Below are 19,659 nucleotides of genomic sequence, written 5' to 3' on the forward strand. Positions count from 1 at the left end.
AAGTTGGTTCTGAGTTCTGTGTTTTCCTTTATGAGCTGTGGGTATGATAAGGAAAACCCCCATCTGTTACTTGATGCATCAGCCACCTGAGACCCCTGCCCCTCACAGAAGACCCGCATCAGCATAACACTAACCTATTACCCGGCCCATCAACTAATCTATTACCTGGTGCGTCAGCATAACACTGAAATCTATTATCTGACACATCAACTAACCTACTACCTGGCAGGCATTAACCACTTGAACCCCCAGACCACCACAATTTAATCAAAGTGGAAAAAATAGGGTAGTCGGGGCTCAGAATTTGGTGGCGAGACCCCCCTGAGCCCGCCGGGGAATAAACTTTGATTCTCCGACTCTCCATGTGCCGCTCGGTTTGCCCTTGGGACCACCCGCTGTAACACTTGCTGTAACATTTTGGTTCCCTGACCGGGAAAACCGACTTTGCTGGCCCCTTGAAGCCACCGGTTCAGGAACAGGCTCAGCGACCCCCGGGACCTCGGCGACAGAGGCGAACCGGCGCCAACCGCCATTTTGCGGAATATCTTCGCTCCTCGGGGGCTCCTGCCGGCTGCGGGGTCCCGAACTCACCTGGACATGCCGGAGGGAAGGACAAGTCAAATCAGGTCTGGAGGCATCAGACCAGGTAAGGTGCCGGGACCGCCCGAGTCAGGCCCATCGGACGGCGGAAGAGGAGCTTGATCACCTCCTGAGTGCGGGGAGTTCCCAGGGCGGGAATGTGTGACCCCTGCCTGTCTGAATGTGTGAGTGAGGAAGAGTGACCGTGGTTCCACAGCTACGGCTACGGAACCTGAGTGGGTCCTCACCTGCGGTTCTGCGGCGGCGTCACACGGCATAACAGTGATTCACTCCCTAAAGGGAGTGACCGGGCCCGGGGTTTACACGGGCACACCTTCGCCAAGACACACCTGAGTTTCTGCGAGGGACGCAGCCAGGCGGACACCTGAGAGAAACCTCCCCTTTGTCTATTAAGCTGCGACACCGTTCAAGGGTCTAGGATGAGTAGTGTAGACTCTAAGCCTACAGTCCTTAAATGCATGTTAAAGAACTTTAAGAAGGGTTTCACGGGAGATTACGGTGTCACACTGAGTCCCAGTAGACTTAGGGCCCTCTGTGAACACGAATGGCCCACATTCGGGGTTGACTGGCCGGCACAGGAACCTTAGACCTCCCCACCGTGCGAGCAGTTTGGAGAATTGTGACCGGGACTCCCAGCCACCCTGACCAATTCCCTTACATAGATTCATGGCTAGAGATTGCTCAGACCATGCCCCCTTGGGTCCAGTTCTGTGCTAATAAGAGACAGAGCAGGATTTTTGTGGCCCAAAGGACCAGAGACTCCAAACTGTCCAAACCCATCTATCAGGAAGCTCCTGAAGAGGATCCACCATTACCTACAACCCTACCATGACACCTCCTGAAGTACTCCTGAATCCACCAGACACCCTGCCACTGTCAGTCTCCCCACTGCCAGTTCCGGACCAACCTGGTGCCGACACTCCCATCATCTGCCTGCTACGGTCAGCTCAGGCCACAACTTCAGCCCTCCGGATGCCCCTGCGTGGGTGCGAGGTCCAATACAGGTTACGGACGATGGATCCATTCAGCCGGGCCAGCCAGTCCTGTACTGCCAGCCCTTCTCCACCACTGACCTTCTGAACTGGAAGCCCCACACCCCACCATACTCCGAAAAACCTCAGACCCTCGTTGACCTCCTGGAATCCATCTTTCAGACCCACCATCCCACTTGGGAAGACTGCCGCCAGCTCCTTCTGACCCTTTTTAACACGGAAGAACGACGCCAGATTGTAGCTGGGACCCAGAGGTGGCTCCAGGACCAGGCTCTAGCAGGGACCTTGGACGTGGAGCAGTGGGCACAGAGAGCAGCACCCGAGACCATCCTGGATTGGGATTTCAACTCCCCGAGCGGATGAGAGGCACTTGGAAGGTATTGGGAAGCTCTCCTCCACGGGGTCTGGGAGGGAGCCAGAAAACCAACCAGCATGAACGAAGTCGCTCTGATCACCCAGAAGCCAGAGGAACCACCGAGCAAATTCTAGAAGCGCCGTTGTGAGGCCTACCAAGTCTACACACCCTTCGACCCAGAGGCAGCCAAAAATCAGCAGATGGTGAATGCTGCATTTGTCAGGCAGTCCTATAGTGACATCTGACGGAAACTCCAGAAACTTGACAGGTTTGCAGGAATGAACATGACGCAGCTGATGGAAGTGGCCCAGAAGGTCTATGTTAATGGAGACCGCCCAGAGGGAGAATGACAAGAGAATGATGCAGAAAGCCGCTCTCCTGGCCGCTGCCCTCGGAAGACCTGACCCAGCCAAGAAACCTGGCCTGCCACGGGAAGGAGGACCCAGGAGATGAGGGACCCTGAAGGCTGACGAGTGCGCCTATTGTAAGGAGTTTGGTCACTGGAAGCATGAATGCCCCAACAAAAGAAACCACCCACTGCCAAACAGGAACCTGCCCAGGGGCTTCCAGCAGGAGCCAGAGACCCAGGACCTCATCAGTCTCGCTGGGATCGACTCAGAATAGGACCGACCAGGTTCCCTGACTCTTGGCCCCCAGGAGCCCACGGTAGTAATGGAAGTGGGGGGCCAACCAATAACGTTCATGGTGGACACTGGGGAGAACACTCGGTGGTAACAACCCTGGTGGCTCCACTTACAGAGTGGGAAACCGCTATTGTGGGAGCCACTGGAGCTCGAGTAGCTCGACCCCTCTGCCAATCACGAATATGCCAGACGTGGGGCCAGATAAGACATGAATTCCTCTACATACCAGACTGCCCTGTCCCCCTCCTAGGTCGAGATCTCCTGAGCAAACTGGAAGCCCAGATCACCTTCCACCCAGAGGGAGCACGAGCCTCACACTTGACACCCCAGAGACTCTCATAATGGCAGTCACCCTTCCCTGAGAATCGGAATGGAAGCTATATGATGAGGCCAAAGAGGAACAGAACCCGCCTGACTTCTGGCAGAATTTTCCGTTGGTCTGAGCAGAGGACAAGCCCCCCCCCACCCCAGTCTTGCACACCAACATGCACCCCTGGTGACTGAGATGAAACCGGGAGCCCAACTGACCAGGAGACGACAGCACCTCATCCCCAAGGAAGCTCGAGAGGGAATTCAGGAACACATTGACAGGCTTAACCGGGAGGGGATTTTGGTGGACTGCCAGTCCCCGTGGAACACTCCCCTCCTGCCAGTCAAAAAGCCCAACAGAGGTGGATACCGGCCTGTCCAAGATCTGTGACTGATTAATGAGGCTACAGTGACTCTCCTCCCAGAGGTACCAAATCCATACACCCTCCTGGGCCTCATTCTCCTGATGCTGCCTGGTTCTCCTGCCTGGACTTAAAGGATGCCTTCTTCTGCATGCAGCTCACTTTGAAGAGCCAGCCGCTGTTCACCTTTGAGCAGGAGGATCCTCAGGCTAGAAAGAAAACCCAGCTGACCTGGACGCGACTGCCACAGGGATTTAAAAATTCACCAACTCTATTCAGGGAGGTTCTAGCCACTGACCTCATCTTTCCATGAGAAGAAACCCGCTGCACACTTCTACAGTACGTCGATGACCTCTTTCTAGCAAGCCCCACCAAAGGAGGCTGCCACCGGGGAACCCGGTGCCTGCTCCAATTGCTCACTGACAAAGGATGCAAAGTCTCCTGGAAAAAGGCACAGACCTGCAGGCAATGGGTGAAGTATCTCGGTTTCCACATCACTCTGGGGCGCCGGACACCGGGACATGAGCGAAGCACTCCATCTGTACAATTCCCAGGCCGGCCAGTCAGAGACAACTCTGAGAATTCCTCGGCACGGCCGGATTCTGCCGCATCTGGATCTCAGGTTTCTCCCTAAAGGCCAAGCCTCTCTGTACGAGGCCCTATGCGGGCTTGAAAACAAAGAATCGGAATGGGCCGAGAGTCAGGAAAGGGCTTTCCAGGAAACAAAGACTTACTAAAAAGAGCCCCCGCACTGGGGCTACCAGACCTCACCAAAGACTTTAACCTGTTTGTACACAAGAAGAAACAAGTGGCTCTGGGGGTTTCAACTCAAACTGTGGGCCCATGGCACAACCAGTGGCTTACTTGTCTAAACAATTGGATCCGGTAGCGGCAGGATGGCCGCCTTGCCTCCGCGCACTGGTGGCCACCGTCCTGCCAGTCAAGGAAGCAGGCAAACTCACACTGGGACAGAACCTCCATGTGCGAGTCCCTCATACAGTAATATCTCTAATGAACACCTCAGGGCACCAGTGGCTCTCAAGCAACCGGTTAGCGCGATACCAAGGACTGCTGTGCAAAAATCCGTGGGTCACCCTGGAGACTGTGGGAAGCTTGAAGCCCGCCACCCTCCTACCCACCAAGCCAGGGCACCCGGACCATGATTGCACCGAGGTGGTAGAGGAAGTCTATGCCAGCCGACCAGATCTGAGAGATAGTCCTCTACCAGCACTGGACTTGGAACTCTACACGGACGGCCGTAGGTTTATCCAGAATGGAAACGACTGGCGGGCTTCGCAGTCACCACAGTCGATGAGGTCATCATGTCAGCTCCTTTGCCCCAAGGGTGGTCAGCACAAAGGGCGGAGCTATGGGCCCTGGTCCAAGCCCTCAGGCATGCCCGGAGTAAGAGGGCAAACACATACACAGACTCTAAATATGCCTTTGCCACAATACATACCCACGGGGCAATATACAGGGAGAGGGGACTGCTGACTGCAGGTGGAAAGGAGATCAAAAATAGGGATGAAATCCTCCAACTGCTGGAGGCAGTTTGGGAGCCAAAAGAAATTGCGGCCATCCACTGTGGAGGGCACCAAAAAGGCACAGATCCAATTGCCACCGGCAATCGCCTGGCAGACCAAGCAGCCAAAATTGCAACCACCCGAGAATGTTCAGAGGACAACACTCCAACCCGATGCCAAATCTTGTTGGCACCCGAGTGGCCCAAAGAACCAAAATATACCCCAGAGGAGAACCAGTGGGCAGAGCAAGAGAAGGCCAGGAAGGACTCAGACGGTTGGTGGCACCTACAGAACCATAACATCTTTATCCCCAATAAATTAGCATACTCTATTGTCTCCTGACATCACGACCTGACTCAGGGAAAACAGCCCTCACGCAGCTACTCGCCCGGTACTACTACATCGCCAAACTTCCATCCATCGCTGCAGCAGTCAGCGCCTGCTGCCAGACCTTGCTAAAAACAATGCAGCAGTCAGGCCGAGACCTGCCCAGGAATCCAGTACACCGGAACCTCTCCATTCAAGGATGTGGAAGTTGATTTCACAGAAGTAAAACCATGTCGGGGCTGTAAATACCTGCTGGTAGTGATATGCACCTTCTCAGGCTGGGTCGAGGCAGTTCCTACCTGGACCGAAAAGGCTAGGGAAGTGGCAAAGCTTCTACTGAGAGAAATCATCCCCAGGTACAGTCTGCCACTCTCCTATGGCAGTGACAACGGACCAAGCTTCACTGCAGAGGTCATGCAAACCCTCACCAAGACTCTAGGAATCAAATGAGCCACAGAGCTCAGGGAAAATAGAGCGCATGAACCGGATCCTGAAGACCACTCTAGCGAAACTACATAGGAAACACAATTACCCTAGGTAGACATACTAAGCCTAGCCCTGTTCAGAGTCAAGTGCACACCGGGGCTCATGGGATATTCACCCTTTGAAATCCTGTTCGGTAGACCTCCCCCACTCATCAAGCAATTAAGGGGAGACATTAGACAACTAGGAGAATTGAACATAAACACACACCTCCAAGCCTCAGCCCAAACTATGCGCATATCCACCACACCGTCCTAGAAAAAAGCCCTATTGCCCTGGGACTCCCTGTCCACCCCCACCAACCTGGGGATGTAGTCTGGGTAAAGGACTGGAAAAGAACACCCCTAGAGCCCACCTGGAAGGATCCCCATACTGTGATATTAGTTGCTCCCACTGCTGTTAAAGTTGCAGGTATCATTCCGTGGATCCATCACTCCGGGGTGAAAAAGGCTGAACCAGACAACGAAACTGATCTCCGGACTGCACATCAGGACCAGCAGAACCGGCTAAAGATCCAGCTTAACCGTCTCCCAATGAGGACAGCCACACCCAGGACTGAACAGGAGTAAATGAGACCACTGGCCCCCGCCCTCATTGGAGTTGTAGTGACTTTACTGGGGATTGGACTCTCCGCGGTAGCTCCGGGAGATTGGACTGGACTGCAGAGGGCATCTCTAACTGCGGTATTTTGGCTCATTATAGGATGTCTACTCCTGCCTCACTTCCTACCCTCCTCCTGGTTGGGGCACTTGCCCTAACAACTGTGGCAGAGAAACCCTGCCCTGAGGCTTGTTATGCTAGGACTTGGATTCCCTCCACTAATGGGATTACTCGCGGCTTCTGGACCACGTGAGGTTTCACAGTCGGCACCTACAGGCCAAAGACATGTTATAGTCAGGCTGAGGTGTGCCACAGTGGGGGAAAGAAATACTGGACTGGCACCATTATAGGTGATATTCGAACCTATATAGCCTCAAGGGGCAAGCCAGCTTGTTGGACTTACTACACCCACTGGGAAATGATGCCCTATAGTAGACATGTAAGGGCATCAAAGGGGGGAATGATAAGGAAAACCCCCATCCATTACTTGGCACATCAGCCACCTGAGAGCCCCACCCCTCACGGAAGACCTGCATCAGCATAATACTAACCTATTACCTGGCCCATCAACTGATCTACTACCTGGTGCATCAGCATAACACTGAATCTATTACCTGGCGCATCAACTACCCTATTACCTGGAAGGCATTAATCACCTGAGCCCCAGACCACCACAACTTAACAAAAGTGGGAAAAATCGGGTAGATGGGGCTCAGAATTTGGTGGCAAGGCCCCTTTGAGCCCACTGGGGAATAAATTTTGTTTCTCCGACTCTCCGTGTGCCGCTCAGTTTGTCCTCGAGACCACTCGCTGTAACACTCGCTGTCACAGGCAAAGTTAGTAAAACTGAAACAGTTGGTTCTCTCCCTCTGTGTATAAATAAAAGAAGCCTTTCCCTTTCCTGCCAATCGCAGAAATTTGCCTTTTACAAATCTGTTTATACTTCCTCTGTGTCTCTCTTTCTCTGTCTCTCTCTCTCTTTCTCTGTCTCTGTCTCTCTCTCGTCTCTCTGGCGCTTTCTCTTTCTGAGTCTCTGTCTCATACCTGTGATTCTCTTGGCTTTGTCCTTTCCCAGTACTGGCTTCATGCTTGGAACAGTGGCGTGATGGCTGCAGCACTTCTAGACATGACCACCAAATACCACAGCATCCAGAGGTCTCCTTCTACGACTCTTTGTTAGAAACACGGAAACCTCTCACAGAAACACCGCCAGGTTTCATTCATGTTTCATGGAACTGAGTTTCTAGAATTGAGTCACGCATCTTCCTCCCTACACAGGGCCCTGACAAGGAAAATGAGATTTTCGTGACTGGCTAAAATGAATCATTTAGGGTGAAAAGGAATATTGGGGAATTAACCACAATGACCCTCTTTGCTCCTGCAATGAGGAGAGAACCAGAGTGCCACTGGACTCTTCATCCATCACACGCGATGCTGGGAGCACCCCAGCATGTGAAACATGATGGCAAGCAAAGGTTCAGGAAGCATGCATTTCATATCTTTCCTGAAAAACAGCTGCTTGAGCAAGTACCCACTAGAACGTGAAAAGTTAACCTGAATAAAATAAAAAAGCAGGGAAGCCAGAGACATGTTGAGAACATGGCGAATGCGGGATGCTGACAATGCCCCCCGCACAGAGATGTCCACGTCCTAATCCCTGGAATCCACGACTATGTAACCTTACGAGACAAAGGGACATTGTAGATGTGATTAATTTAAGGATCTTGAGATGCAAAGATTGTCCTGGATTATCGGGTGGGCCTAAAGAGGAAGTCAAGAGGGTAAAAGTCTGAAAGAGCCGTGAGGACAGAGCAGAGGCTGGAGTGATGCTCTTTGAGGATGGAGGAAGAGGCTGGGAGCCGAGGCACGCAAGCGTCTTCTAGAAGCTGGGAAAGGCACGGGAATGGATTCTCCCCAGAGCCTCCAGCAGGAACGCAGCTTACACCTGATTTTAGCCTCACAAAACCCATTTCAGACTCAGATCTCTATAAAATAGGAAATTTGTGTTGTTTTAAGCCACTAAGTTTGCAGTAATTTGTTACAGCAGCAATCTATGAACACTTACCACAAATGACCAAAATGGATTCAAAAAGAGGTTTTAAAAAAAGCCAACTTCAGATGAAACAGAAAACTTTTTTCTTCTTATTTCTAAACAAAATACACCTCCGAAAAATGCATCAGATGGTCTTGTAGGTGAGTGTTTTCAGACCTTCAAGAACGGATCATTCTTATGGTATCTGAATAATTAGAGTGCAAAAATAGAAAGTTACACAACTGATTCTACAAGGTTATATATGACCTTCATAACCTAAGTTGGACAAAGCCAGTGAGTCCATGTATAAACGACTCTCATCTATGAGCATACATATAAAAATCCCGAATAAAATATTAACAATAAATCCACCAGTATATACCAATTATATGACACTATGAGCAAGGGAAATTTATTCCAGGAATCAGTGATGGTTAAACATGTGGAAGTCTGTGATGAACTTAAATTAATATCCTAAAAGAGAAGAAAAATGTGATCATGTCAATTAATACTTTTTTAAAAAATCTGATAAAATTCAACTTAAATACATGTTTTTGAAAATATCTCTCAGCACATTAAGAGCCACATGTGAACATAATAATGACTATTTATCAAGCATCATCAGCAAAGTCAATAAATTACTCATCTAGGGGAATGGGGCACTGATTGGACTAGGAATATGATTGAACCAGAAGATTCAGTATTTTAATGAGTTGCATTCTTTCTGAATAAATCTGCAGATACAACGCAATGTCAGTCAAAACCTCAACACTGTCCAAGTCAAACAGGATTCTTCACAACCATTTCTGAAGTAATCCTTTCCTTCATCCATCCCAATGACCCTCAACGAATGTGACATTCTCACAAAAGGTAAGACTACCATAGGGTCTATTTTCTGACTGCCTAACGTTTCGTTGATCTAGTTGTCTGCTCTTGTGTTAACTTGTTTTAAAAACTATTTATGAACCAATAGAGCTACTTCCTCCCTCTTTACTGTCCTTTCTCAGAATTTTTTTATCATATCCTTCCTGTTTACACTCTCAAATGCTTTTGGAATCATTTTCCTACATTTTAAAAGAATTGGAAATACAACCTGATATATTAACTGGAAAATACCGGCCAACTTCAAGAACACATGTGATCCTAACTAATGCAAGTCTTGTCTAAAATTCAAAAATACACGTCACATATATTTCATATTAAAATTATTCCTAGGCATAATTTGGGGATCTGCCTGTGCTGTGGCCCGACCACACTTAGCTTTGATTCTTTTAATCCCAATGAAATGAAAATATGACAACACCAAAACAGAAACAGTTCAAACAGCTTCATGCATCTTATTCCCTGTCCAATGTAACCCCCACGATGACACCAAAAGCTGTAAGCATTGCTCTCACCCTGTGCAAGGAAAAATTTCAAAGTGTTGCAAAAATCCCACATTCCATGTTGGTTTCAGCTGCTGTGGAGAGTTGAACTTTCTAGCTATTTTCTCCAGCAGTTGGAGAGAATTCTCTGATTGTATTTAAAAAACAACTTTCAGGCACGGAATTGATATTGATACATTATTACTAACCAAAGATCCTGCTTCACTCAGATTTCCTCCCTTCTTACCTAATGCCCTTTTTGTGTGTGTGTGGTCCCAGGATGGGATCCAAGACACCACCTTGCATTTCATCTTCATGCTTCCTTAGGTTCCTTTTGGCTGTGACAATTTTTCAGAATGTCCTTGTTTTTGTTTTCGATGACCTTGACCATTTGAGGAATACTGGTCAATTGTTTTGAACGATGATCCTCAACTGAGATTTTTCGGATGTTTTTCTCATGATTAGACTGGAGTTGTAGGAAGAAGACCACAGGCATAATGTGACATTGTCACCACATCGTGTCAGGGTTCTGTACTCTATTGAGCAGTGTCTCCCCAAAATTCAGGTCTACCTGGAACCTCAGAATGTGACCTTATTATGGAAATAGGATTTTTGTGGATGTAATGAAGTTAAGATGAGGTCACACAGATTAGAGTGGCCTCTGACCCAATGACCAGTGTCCTTACATGAAGAGACAACATAGACGCAGAGGAAGACACACAGGGAGAACACCCCGTAATGACAGAGGCAGAGATTGCAACCAGGCTGCCACAGACCAGGAATGCCAAGGGTTTTGTAGGCAACCACCAGAAGCCAGCAGAGAGGCATGGAACAGAGTCTGTCCCCGAGCCCCCCAAGATGGAACCAACCCTGCCAACTGCTGGATTCCAGCCTTCTGGCCTCTAGAACTGTGAAAGAAAAATTTCTGTTGTTTTAAGCCATCGGGTTTGTTAATTTGTCACAGCAGATTTGTGCTGTAACTCGCTGCGGCAGCCGTAGGAAACAAAGGCAGGTACGTACTGTCAGTGTGATCCCCACTATTCACGCCCACCTTGATCACCTGGCTACACCAGCTTTGTCAGGTTTCTCCGTGTAAGGTTACTATTTCCCCACTTTCTATACTGCACTCTTAGGAAGGAGGTCACTGTGTACACCCCACCTTTAGGGAGTGAGAAGCTATGCTTCACATCACAAGGAGTTTTTATTTCTTGCTATTGGGAAAGAAACTTCTTCTTTTAATATTTCCATACACATAATTACCCATGTAAAGGACTTATATGATTTGTTGAAGAACTTGTATGTAGCAATTTTACTAAATTTGTTTATTAATTCTATTAGCTTTTTTCCTATTTGATTTCTTTGGATTGCCTGGAATTATAACTACAAGTAATACTTTTGCCTTTTCTTTCTGAATATTTATACATTGTGTTTCTGTTTCTTGTCCTATTACATTGGTCAGGACTTCCAGAACACTATTCAAGAACAGCAGTGATAGGAGATCTAGTGTATATCCTGGGATTTTTGTCTGTTGAGACTCTCAGTTCTTTTGGGAACCTTCTCCTCTACTCCATGCATGCAGTTCTGGTGTGATGATTACCATTCACAGGTAGCACCCAACCCCCCTGGCACAGAGCTGAGTGCCTGGTCCAGGCTCAGCCAAACAGAAGACCCTGTCTTCCTGGCCAGGGTGACTGTTCAGAGGTGGGCATGAAATCCAAGCAGGGCCAATCAAGTTTTTCCTGGGTTTTTGTTTGTTAGTTTGGAGCTAGAAGAGAGGAAGGAACAGTCTTACTTTCTGGCTTGCCAGGTGGGAAAGATAGGAATGAGGGTAGGGGAGGCAGGAAGAGAGAGGCTGCCTGCAGAGGAGGAATGAAACCAAAGAGAGAATGGCAAAGCGTGGGGAGAGAGATGGGGACGGGGAGGACACTAATGATCTTGTTTTTAAATCTCTGCATCCAAACTTCCTGGTTACGTGAGCCAAAAAATTTCTGTTTTCCACTTTCTCTGCTTACGTTGGATCACTTACAACAGCAAGAATTTTGACTATTACAGAAATCATTCTTGTCCTGGTAACTAACATTGTTAGGCAATGGTTGTGCCCGGCTGAGGGCACGTGGCACTGACTCTGGTCACCACCTGTGCAGTCCGGGTCTTCACCACCGGGATGTAGATACTACTTAGAGGTTACAGTTGAGGAAACCGAGACCCTGGGAGGCAAGCAGGTTGCCCATGTTCTTCCTGGTGGAATGCAGCAGGTGTCCCTTGAACGCACGTTGGCCTGATGCTCTGGCTCTCCCACATCGGGCTGCGGGATAGACATCCAAGAAGACCATCGAACATCATATGTGCCATTTGGAAAATGTGAGCGTGTTGCTCTATCCTTGCTGTGCTCCCAGCGGGGCTTCATCCGGGTCCAGCCTGCAGGTGCCAGCGGGCTGTGCCTTCTCTCAGCGCTGATTCCAGCAACGAAGCGAAGTTACCTGAACTGCAAAACACTGGGAACTTGGTTTCTTTGAAAAGTAGCTAAAAGTCCGGGAGCTCAGGTATGTAAATAATCCTGAGGCGTGGAGGAGGAAGGTGAGTGATCTGTCTGGCCAGAGGTATCTCTAATGGAACTACTGGTGGGGGGAAAAGGAGTTTGCAGAATCCAAACCAGTGTGCTGAGCACAACCTGCACGGCAATGACCACGGAAGCGCCCAACCCGTAAACCCTGCCGGCCGCCAACCGAGTTGCGGCTCCAGGACTCTAGGTCCTTCCACGCCACACCCTTCAAAACCTGAACCCTCCAAGAGAGGTGCATAGCCAGGGTGAGCCCTGGCGTCCGAGGACCGGCCCCGGAGCGCTTTCCGTTAGTTTCCAGAGCTTTTTCAAACTTTGCCTTCCAAGTGTAGGAGTTCTCGGCCTCTGCAAGACCCGCGGGCGTGCGCGGTGCTGCAGAGGTGCAAGGGGTGCGCCCAAGGTCGCAGACTGGCTGGCGGCGCGCTCGGCGGGGCCCGCCTGCTCCCGGCGCGGGGCGGGGGGGCCGGCGGCCCGGGGCGGGGACTGGAGTGCGGGCTGCCCTGCGCCGTCCCAGCCGCGGCCGCCGAGCTTCCCCGCTGCAGCGCGCCAGGCACATGGAGGCTCCCCGGGAGCCCACGCCCCGGCCCCGAGGCCCAGAGGCCACCCCCGAGCGCCGCGGGCCGCGCTGCCTGCCGCTGCCCGACATCCTAGAGGAGCTGCGGGCGCTCTTGGTGCTGGCGGGCCCCGCGGTGAGTAAGATGGCCCGAGCTGGAGGCCGGTCCCGGTGGGTTGGGGGCCCTGTGACAGGTGCCTCTGCGTGTGACTTGGTGGAGGTAGGTAGGGGACAGGGCGAGCTGGCCGGGGCAGCCGGCGGGCGCCGAGGAGCGCCGTGCCCAGAGCCGGGCGGGCGGCCCCGCTCCTCCGCGTGGGCTCCGGCTGCGCGGACCCGCCGGGCGCAGCTGGCACCGCGGGCGTAGCGGGCACGCGCCCAGGCGCGCGGGCGGAAAGGCAAGACCGGTGGCTCCGGACTCCTCCATTCGGAGCCACTCGGGACCGGGGACCTGAGCGTCTAACGGGGCTCGATCCGGTGTCTTGTCTGGGTCCAGGCTGCAGGTGCACCCTGGGTGTGCCTTCTCAGGGGCTGGTTCGAACGAAACAAAAGTTACCTGAACTTCAAAGCACCGGGGAACTTGGTTTCTTTGAAAACTAACTGTAAAGTCCGGGAACTCAGGTATCTAAATTAGTTGTGTTGAGAGCTGAGGTGTTCTCATCTGTGGGATTTTTCTTTTTTGTTTTTATTCTTTAGGTTAGGGCTCTTTCTGCTTTGTCTCTTAAAAGTAATGTGGGTTTTAAAAACCACAAAAATATAATCTGATGCATGTTTTCAAGCTGTTTGGGTGGTTTTCAAGCTAAGCTCCCTGGACAAGAAGCAACCTGTGCGTGTTTAGGCGTGTTTAAGCTTTAGCCTTGGGGCAGGCATTCTGCACCTGGCAGGCTAAGGTGGGCAACTGTGTCCCCCTGCAATGATGGCACTGTCGTTTGTGGGATATTGTGATACTCACTGTGGTGTACAGGGCAGCGGGAATAACGCCCAGGAACAAAGCCATGGCATGAAAATCTGCCCGGTGTGAAGGAGTTTGCCATGCTCTCACAGGCCAGAAGGAACTGATGGTTTGGAATCTCAAGACCTGGGGTTCAGTTCCTGGCTTTCATCTCCCAAGGCATGTTAGGAAACGGCTCTGTGAATTGGAGCTGTCTCTTAACCTCTTCTAGTCTCTGCCTATTCATCCATAAAATGAGGACAGTAGTCTGTGTTTTGGTCCAACACTCCCTCACAGAGTTGCTGTGAGAAAGGGCTTTGTAAGGCTGTTAATGCTTTGCTGCTATGAAAACACAAAAACAAAAAACAGGGCAGCTTTCTGAGACCCAGCCCCTCCCAGTTACCTGACCCCCTGATGTAGGGACTCCCCCAGGCCTCCTGGGCTTGGGGGGCGCCCTTGCCCTCTCTGTGTGCTCACATGTGTATGTGCATTTATAAGATTGTGCTTATTGCAAATGTAATGCATATCCACTGCAGAAAAACTGGAAAACCAAGACCAACAAAAGGAAACAAACTCTGAAATCTCAACACTGAGAGGTAATTTGGGAAATTTCCTTCCAGTCCTTTGTCTGTGTGACCCTGACTGCTTTGCAAAAACGTGGTGGTGGAATTCTGGCACCTGTTCAGTCACTTGTGAACTGTATGTGGAGTCCCTCTTGGTCTCTCTCCCGTCTCCCCTCTGCTGTGAGCTGTTTCCCCAGGGGCGCGTGGTGGTACTCCATGTCCAATCGCTGCTTCTTCCAGGCTCCACCTTAGATTTAACAGGATGCCCTGCCTAGCCTTCCTGTCTGTGAATTTCTCCCTCTCCCCTCTCCCTTTCAGACTATCAAGCTAACCCTAACCTTTGAGGGGTGATTCTCTCCCCCTGGGCTTTAAATGAGGCCTTTGTGGAGAGAATAATCCCTACCTCAAAGGACCTGAGGGGGACTCTCCATGTTATCCCGTGGAAGCTTCAGGAAAACAAGTATTTGGTAGGGGGAATGTGGTGGCTGCAAATACCTAGCCTCATGTCTTCCAACCATGCTTTCTCTTTGTTATTAACATCTGGTCACCTGGCTAAGTCGGCCAGAGTCCTGAAAAATAATAACCTCAAAGTTGGATTCCCACTGCCAGGGGGCATGGGCTGTGTGTGGCATTGTCCGGGATATAACAGAGGCTAGGCTCCAACTCAGGGAGCTTGTTTCCATCTGTGCAGGGGAGAAACACCTGGGAAAGAGCTCAAGCACCTTCTGGGGCTGCAAGGAGTAGACCAGGGAGGGCCGGCCAGGTGGGGGAGTGGAGAGGGTGTCTGGAGAGACTGGCTTTATCCAGGACACACAAAGAAAAACATGCAGACTGACCATTTAAATTGTATCCTAGGCCAGGCGCGGTGGCTCACACCTGTAAATCCTAGCACTCTGGGAGGTGGAGGTGGGAGGATCGCTTGAGCTCAGGAGTTCAAGACCAGCCTGAGCAAGAGCGAGACCCTGTCTCTGCTAAAAATAGAAAAAATTAGCCAGGTGTGGTGGCGTGTGCCTGCATTCCTAGCTACTCAGGAGGCTGAGGCAGGAGGATCGCTTGAGCCCAGGAGTTTGAGGTTGCTGTGAGCTATGATGCTGCCACAGCACTCTAGCCCAGGTGACAGAGCAAGCCTCTGTCTCTAAATAAATAAATAAATAAATAAATAAATAGTATCCTGCAGGCAGTGGGGAAAAGACTTATCAGAGTGGTTAGTGACATCAGATTCAGCAGGAAGCTTGGTAGAGGCCAGAGATAACCTAGGCCTAAGGTAAGGAAGACCAAGTGGAAGATAGCTCCCCTGGGCGTGAGGAAGTGTCCAAGGAGGGCGGCACCTGGACAGAGGAAGCCTGGCTGGGGTCCAGCACCTCCCTGTCTTCTCCCCGTCTCCTCTTCCAACCCATCCTCACCAAGGCCTTTGGTTTAGTGCCCTAAATACCTCCCAGCGGGATCCACTTCTCGGCATCTCGACCCTCAAGGGCCATGCTGCCCCACTGGCTCCAGGTGGAGCTTTTCACCTCCTGCTCAAAACCCTCTCCTTGGTCCTCTAAGCCCTCTGTGGCCTGGCCTTGCCTGATTTTGTGCCACTATTGCCTGACCCGTCCCCTGCACCCAGCTGCCTCTCAGGGCCTCCTGCCGCACCCCTTCCCTCTGCCGGAATGTTCTCCTGACAGATAAGCCACCTTCGCCTGCCTATTCATCTTCGACCTAGTCGTCATTCAGGTTTCAGCTCAACCACGTTTCCTCCAGAAACCTTCTCTGACTCCTCTGCTGCGCTCTCATGCTTGTCACACACGTCATGAGCCGTGTTATTTGTTGCATCGTGAACATCTTTCTCTCCTCTACAGCTGCTCCCCGGCTTGTGGGGTTACCCAAGCTGGAAACAGCATTAAATGCCTTTAAAGGATAAGGTGGCTGAGATCGTGGATTGCGAAAGTCCTACCCCTCGGCGATGGCCGCTGCTGGCCTCCTGCCTTCACAGCGGGTAGTTATCTTCGGTTTCATCTCTTCTCACCAGAAGCAGGAGACACAGATGGGCGTTCTGTAGACATGGTGGGATGTGAAAACACAAAACACAAAATCCAAAAACCACCAGCCACGCAGCATACTGTAGAGCGTCGGGCATTTGCCCCGGTGATCTCGGGGCTGACCAGGAGCCGCAGCTGGCTGCCACTGCCCAGCACCGCAGAGTCTGAGACTGCAAATTGCTAGGCTGGGAAGAGATCCAAAATCCAAAGTTCAATGGTTTCTATTGAACACATATTGCTTTTGCACCATCATAAGTCGGGGATCGTCTGTACTGTGGGTTCCATGGAGTAGGAATGGAGCATGGTGTTTGTCCGACTCACCCTGTACCCCAAGTGCTGGATGTACTTTGTACTCCAAAGATATTGCCCTCACTGACCATCTGAGCTGAGAGTCAGGTAACTCGGCTGCTTGCTAAACCTCCCGGCCTGTGCATCCTCATGTACAGAAGAAGAGGCTGTCCCAGACGCCCTTTTGGGTCCCTTCTGGTGGGTTAGCTCCCAGGCATCCATGGGAGTGGGCGAGAGAGGCCTTTCTGGAGGTATCCGCCCCTAGAGAGCACCTGCTAAAGCTGCCAGGCGGTGAGTCTCTGTCTTGCTGCCAAGCTTGTTTATTGCTGCCTGGCCAAAACTTGAGCAGGGTCTCTGTGGCAAGGAGAAGGGACAGAAGAACAGTCTAGCAATTTCTACCATCCTTCTGGCTCTGTCCGAGCCACTGCCAGTTCAGGCTGTTGTTCAGACAGCAGCCATTGAAACATCTAGGGGAATAAACCTTTGTCCAGAATTGTCTAATTCCTTGAGTACAGCAATGTGCTCTGTGACAGCTCAGTGCCAGAGGGTCTGGAGCATTCTCAAGGTGTGGTCCTCGACCACCTACATCTTGACTGGGTGTGTATGGGGTAGGGTGCATTCCCCAGCCCCGCGGACCTCTTGAGATGGGCTGGGGCACAGGCATTTTGAACAGCCTCCCCCATGTGACCCTTATGTACACAAACTACAGTCTGTGGTCAAGAGTTCAAACCCAAAGGGCTTGAAACCAAGATCTGAGAAGTTAGCAAATCTGAACTCTGGGGCCGTGAGACCAAGGTTCAGCATGGGCTGGCCGTGTTCGGCTGCCCAACTCAGACAATCTGAGCACTGGGTTATTGCCATAACCCCGGCAAAGCTGCAGCGGCCCTCATGAAGAGACTGTTTTTGCTGGCACTGACGCAGAAGGTGAATCTCACACGGATTAGTTTAACTCGGATTGACTTCCTGGCCTTTTGTATCAGAGACATCCAACTATTCCCACCCTTGGCCTGGGCGCTCGCCCTAAGAAAATGCGTGTCCCCCACCCAAGTGAAAAAGATGTTCAGAGCAGTACAGTTTGTGATAGTAAAATATGGGAAATTCTCCAAAGGCCTAACGATAGGGGAGACTGGACTTGTTTTCACATGAAGCTGTGAGAAATAACTTCTGTGTGGCCTGCAGGGAGACAGGGCACGGTGGCGTGGAAACACGATGTCCCACGAGAAGGAGAAAGATTTGGTGAACATGACCATTGCGATGGTTAATGTGCACAGAGGCTTAAAGGACAGTGATCTGAAAAGGTGCGGAAGTGTTGCTGAGTTTGCAAACAAGGACTCCGTGGTCATTACAGGTACATGAACATACAGTTTAAACACCGAGCTCCAATTTGCACTCAGTTTCTGTGGTGGTGAGAGAGGCACTTGGATCATGGTTTGGGAATTGATGCAAGAAAGATGTGTCCCCTACAACACACGAACACCACCCCCAGGTTAGGGACAGGCTTTTCGTGTTTGGAAGGTCTGGGCGCATCACAGGAGTTGAAAACTGTCTCTTCCCAGATGTGAATGCCGGGGAAGGAAAGAGGAGGGTCATGGTACCGTCGAGGCACAGGGTCCTGACTGGGCCCTGACAGCATTTTGGGGAGGCTGTGGCGCTGGCAGATGGGCCGCGTAGGAGCCTGGCGGAGGCCAGGCCCCTGGAGCCTAAGGAAGGGCGGTCCTGTCTGAGCTCAGCACAGAGGAGTCCAGTTCCCTTGAAGGGCTGTGAGAGGTGGCATCAGGGCTGGACCAGTGGCAAGCGTCACATGTCACCATCCCCGAGGGTCAGCTTTAGAAAGGGGCCTCGTAGGGGCAGCTGTGGGTGGTGGCAGCAGCTGCAGCAAATCCTTAGGCACCTGTTCTGTCCTCCTAGGAGCAGGGGGTCAGATGAACCCCCCTCTTGGATCACATAAGCCTCAGAGGGGAGAGGGGCTTCCCCCCAGGGAGAGACTGGACTGCCTGGGTCTGGCGGGTGGGAGGCAGGACGTGGTTTTGACTTAACCTCAAGAAATAAGCTCATTGCCCAATTGTGCCGCAAAAACACAGTGGAGCAATTCATAGCAGTGGCTGGAATTTCGAGGAAGAGTAGCTCAATATTACAGAAGCTGAACTTGCTCTCATATCTGAGGCTGCGTAGAATTAAAGAATGAAAAGTGCTCCACGGACCCCAGGTGTGTCACCTGGCGATTTCAGATCCCACCGGCCTTCCAGTGGGATGAGCGCATTTCTCCCTCAGTGCCTCCTGCCTGTGGGATTTCTTGCGGCCTGCAGTGAGTTCTCACTGGAAGGCTATATTCTCCCCAGTCCTCACTAGGAATCTCACATAACAAGAGGGTTATCCCAGAAGGCAGCCTCTGCAAATTTCGGAGGAAATTTAACATGATCTATGGCATGAAAAATTGCAGTGAAAAAAATAAACCAAAAACACTGGAAGTTCTCAAAAACATGATTCTGACCCAGTGGTTGCAAAAAAATTTTTAATATTTCAAGAAGCCCCCTGAAATTGTACTTTTGCCTGTGAAAGGTGGCGGAGCTCACTGATGCTGGGTTTCTTTGCTTCCCACTGGAATTGAACGGGGTGGAGTCGCCCCTGGGGCCTGGGCACTGCACCCCTCACCACGATGGCCCGGTGGGCGCTCACCTCACCTCCCTTCTCCCTCTCTTCCCAGTTCCTGGCCCAGCTGATGTTGTTCCTGATCAGTTTCATAAGCTCCGTGTTCTGCGGCCACCTGGGCAAGCTGGAACTGGACGCTGTCACCCTTGCTATCGCTGTGCGTATGGGACCTTCTAATGCTAATCCACGCCCTGCTGCTGTGACAAATACCAGACACAGTGGCCTGACTCCACAGACTTACCCTCTTACAGTTCCGGGGGGCAGGAATCTGCAGTGGGTTTCACTGGGCTGAAATCAAGGTGCCGGTGGGGTTGCAACCTTAATTCTCCTTTGCTATGTCGCCTCGCAGATTCCTAAGTTCTGGGGCTCAGGATGGGGACATCTCTGAGGGGACATTATCCTGCCTGCCTCATCATCTAGTTTCTAATCCATGAGGCCTGCTTCCCACTCTTGCTCTCACATCCGGGAGAAGGGAATTGTAAAAGGAGAGTTCAAGTCTGACCTCA

At 51.2% G+C, this 19,659-nt stretch overlaps 1 protein-coding gene across 2 annotated transcripts in view; it reads left to right on the forward strand.

Annotated features, from left to right (window-relative positions):
* Window positions 1–12,649: 12,649 nt before the first annotated feature.
* LOC105816124 (multidrug and toxin extrusion protein 1) overlaps window positions 12,650–19,659 on the forward strand; it is a 31,009-nt gene continuing 23,999 nt past the window's right edge. Inside the window, exons 1-2 of one of the 2 annotated variants that reach the window (XM_012651450.1) lie at window positions 12,650–12,840; window positions 19,209–19,310. In XM_012651450.1, the coding sequence (XP_012506904.1) occupies window positions 12,706–12,840; window positions 19,209–19,310 (237 nt within the window). In that variant the 5' untranslated portion in view covers window positions 12,650–12,705. Of the gene's footprint in view, window positions 12,841–14,207; window positions 14,229–19,208; window positions 19,311–19,659 lie in introns of those variants that run through there. The other variant, XM_012651451.1, reaches the window with a different exon arrangement.

This window comes from Propithecus coquereli, unplaced genomic scaffold (assembly GCF_000956105.1).
Source record: "Propithecus coquereli isolate 6110/MARCELLA unplaced genomic scaffold, Pcoq_1.0 Scaffold355, whole genome shotgun sequence".
NCBI lineage: Eukaryota > Metazoa > Chordata > Mammalia > Primates > Indriidae > Propithecus > Propithecus coquereli.